Below are 3,446 nucleotides of genomic sequence, written 5' to 3'. Positions count from 1 at the left end.
GACAATACCACTGAAAGAGTTTTTACAGTGTACGTCACTTCAAACATTTGACTTCAAAATATTTTTCCGGGAAAATATTGGATATTTTGTGTTTGCCTTAAAAACAAAAGGTTTTTTACTAAAAGGGCAAAAACAAATAAAAAATGAAGAAGCTGATCACGTACTCGCATGGCTGCTCTAGTTGTGACCCCAAGATGCAGGAGACAGGAGGACGACGTGCAGGTGAGAGTCTTTTAATTCCCACAGGGAGCACAAGGAGGTGCAGCAGGGAAGTGCACAGAAGCATAAGCAGCATACAGCAAACCAGAGTAACCTTTAACAAAACAATCCTTGAGCCCTGACTGGAGGGCGAGGCAGGCATAAATAGAAGCCAGCTGGTCAGTTCAAGTTAAAGTAGCAATGATTGTCACACACACACTAGGTGTGGTGAGATTATCCTCTGCATTTGACCCATCACCCTCACCCCATGACCAGGTGTGGCCAGGCTGCCAATCAGCGACAGGTGAGGAGGGAAAAGCGCTCAGAGAGACAAACAGGAAGTGGGACCAAAATAAGAGCGCTGACTAGGAGATAAACACAAACGCAAACAGACCATGTGACACCTGACGTGACAGGTCGTCACAGAAACGAGGGATGGATCTGAAGTTTATCGAGAGACTTAAGTGTTGAAAGTAAAAAAATAAATACATTTTTAAGGCATTTTTTAATTGTCATTGCTCAAAAAATAATGAATTAAAATCAATGATGTTATGAATTATTGAATTATTGACTATTTAAGATTGCAATTACGTTTAGTAAACATTATTATTTAGTGGTTTTGCCATAACAAAACAGGGTTTTGACAAAAAGGGCATAAAATATTAAAAAAAGAATATGATATGGACAGATAAACCTAAAACTGATCTAGGGATTAAAGTGTTGAATGAAAAAAATACAAGATAAATAAAAATGAGCTATTTCTACCATTGTTATGAGCGAGAGCCTTCCTGGTCGCCAAGAAAGCAGTGCGAGGCGAGTGGAGAACAAACGGATTTATTGACAGAGATGTGACACAATGTGATATTGATCATAAGCAGCGGCCATTCAAAGAAAGAAGAAATCCTCGTCATGATGTCAAGGCCATGAAACGTGAGCCCCGAATGATTTTCTAGCCACCAACGTTTGATGTTGAAAGTATTTTAACGGCCAAAGAAGAATAGATGGATTAGCGTGAGGAGCAGTGGGATGAAGAACAAAGCACATCTCCATGACGTCCCTCAGCGATGGAGACATCTCTCTGTGTTCCAGTGCACAAAGCATCCTGGAGGAAGAAGATGACTCAGCACATTCCCAACAGAAGCAAGTTGAACATCATCTTCACACAAGAACATTTGGAGGTGCAGACTTACTCAGCCTTCAGCCGCCACCCTCTCGGAGAGCTCCACGCCGCCGTGGCGAGCTGCGGGACAAACGCAAACGGTGAAGGAAGAACATCCAGAAGGTGCCTCGTCACTCACATCAGATCTTTGAGGTGTGACTTGGAAACATGAAGAAGCAGAGTGCTGCTCTTCTACTTCCTGACTAGGATACCTTCTTGATGAGTCAGCACACTTGAGGTCTCACTTGGCTGATCCTCATCATGAGGACTCATGACAAACGTGAGATATGCCACACTTTGTATTGCGTGTGCTCACAGGAGGGTCTTTTATTGTGAAGGAGTCAGCTCAAGTTGGGATTTTCAGGCTAAACTTGTAACAAAGGTCCACATCAGACCTCCATGTGAGTGACGCTTCACCACGGCTTTGTTTCTTGCGGCTCAAAGAAAAGATGTTTTACTTACGAGCTGGATCGTACTGTGCTGAAATGAAAGTGAAACAAGGTGAAATGGACTTTTTCCTCACGTGTTTCTATGTGAGAGTGTGCGCTCTGTCTCTGTGGATCTTTGAGTGTTTGGCTGGAAGGCAACTAAAACATGCAGCCCGGATGAAAGCATCAACTCACGGCCTGGACCGAGAAGAAGAAGAAGAAGAAGAAGAAGACGGAGGACATTGGTGTCCCTCACCTTGTCTGTTTCTGTGACGCCTGACCATGACGATGATGATGGCCGCCAGGACGGCCGCCACAGCGACGACCGCCGCCGTGGCAGCGAGGGCGACGCTCCAGTTGGCTGTGGAGAGCAAAAAAGCACAAGTGGAGTGACAAAGCATGAAGAGGAAACCTTCATGACTACTTTGCATGCAGACGTCAAGCGTTGTCATGGTGACATGGATCAATAATGGTGACAGGTGGACTTGTGATGGGAAACATCTCCAACTAAATGTGTCTTTCTCACCTTCATGGCTTGCGTTGCTCAGGATGCTTCTTCTCTCCAGCTTGGTGACCAGGTCCTCCTTGACGCCAGACAGCTGGAACACACATTCGTACTTGCCCTCCACCTCGGCCGTCACCTCCACTTTCAGCTCCACCGACATCTGGAAGGTTCCGTCGTGGTTGGGGAGCAGCTCTCCGTGCTCCACGTCCTCGAAGATCTGCTCGCCGTCTTTCCTCCAAAACAGGTCGGCTAAGTCGGGGTAGAAACCTGTCGCCATGCAGGTGACTGGAGAGGATGGCGTCTTCTGGAGGAGGAACACCTCTGGAAGCTCTGCACAGGAAGTGATGTCACGTGTGAACAGAAGACAACGTGGGGAGAAGGTGTGGATGGAGGTGAAGATGGAGAGAAGGTGTGGATGGAGGTAAAGATGGAGAGAAGGTGTGGATGGAGGTTAAGATGGAGAGAAGGTGTGGATGGAAGTAAAAATGGAGAGAAGGTGTGGATGGAGGTAAAGATGGAGGGAAGGTGTCGATGGAGGTAAAGATGGAGAGAAGGTGTGGATGGAGGTAAAGATGGAGAGAAGGTGTGGATGGAGGTAAAGATGGAGAGAAGGAGTGGATGGAGGTAAAGATAGAGAGAAGGTGTGGATGGAGGTAAAGATGGAGAAGAGGGGTGGATGGAGGTAAAGATGAAGAGAAGGTGTGGATGGAGGTAAAGATGGAGAGAAGGTGTGGATGGAGATAAAGATGGAGAGAAGATGTGGATGGAGATAAAGATGGAGAGAATGTGTGGATGGAATTAAAGATGGAGAGAAGGTGTGGATGGAGGTCAAGATGTAGAGAAGATGTGGATGGAGATAAAGATGGAGAGAAGGTGTGGATGGAGATAAAGATGGAGAGAAGGTGTGGATAGAGGTAAAGATGGAGAGAAGGTGTGGATGGAGGTAAAGATGGAGAGAAGGTGTGGATGGAGGTAAAGATGGAGAGAAGGTGTTGATGGAGGTAAAGATGGAGAGAAGGTGTGGATGGAGGTAAAGATGGAGAGAAGGTGTGGATGGAGGTAAAGATGGAGAGAAAGTGTGGATGGAGATGAAGATGGAGAGAAGATGTGGATGGAGATAAAGATGGAGAGAAGGTGTGGATGGAGGTAAAGATGG

At 46.2% G+C, this 3,446-nt stretch overlaps 1 protein-coding gene across 1 annotated transcript in view; it reads right to left on the bottom strand.

Annotated features, from left to right (window-relative positions):
* Window positions 1–1,549: 1,549 nt before the first annotated feature.
* LOC133609144 (class I histocompatibility antigen, F10 alpha chain-like) overlaps window positions 1,550–3,446 on the bottom strand; it is a 22,581-nt gene continuing 20,684 nt past the window's right edge. Inside the window, exons 5-7 of the mRNA XM_072913587.1 lie at window positions 2,312–2,620; window positions 2,067–2,146; window positions 1,550–1,606 (exon numbers count right to left, since the gene is read on the bottom strand). Of these exons, the coding sequence (XP_072769688.1) occupies window positions 1,550–1,606; window positions 2,067–2,146; window positions 2,312–2,620 (446 nt within the window). The remainder of the gene's footprint in view (window positions 1,607–2,066; window positions 2,147–2,311; window positions 2,621–3,446) is intronic.

The sequence above is a fragment of the Nerophis lumbriciformis genome, linkage group LG07 (assembly GCF_033978685.3).
Source record: "Nerophis lumbriciformis linkage group LG07, RoL_Nlum_v2.1, whole genome shotgun sequence".
Taxonomy (NCBI): Eukaryota; Metazoa; Chordata; class Actinopteri; order Syngnathiformes; family Syngnathidae; genus Nerophis; species Nerophis lumbriciformis.
Note: the sequence above shows the minus strand (reverse complement) of the source record. Positions and strands in the feature narration are given on the sequence as shown.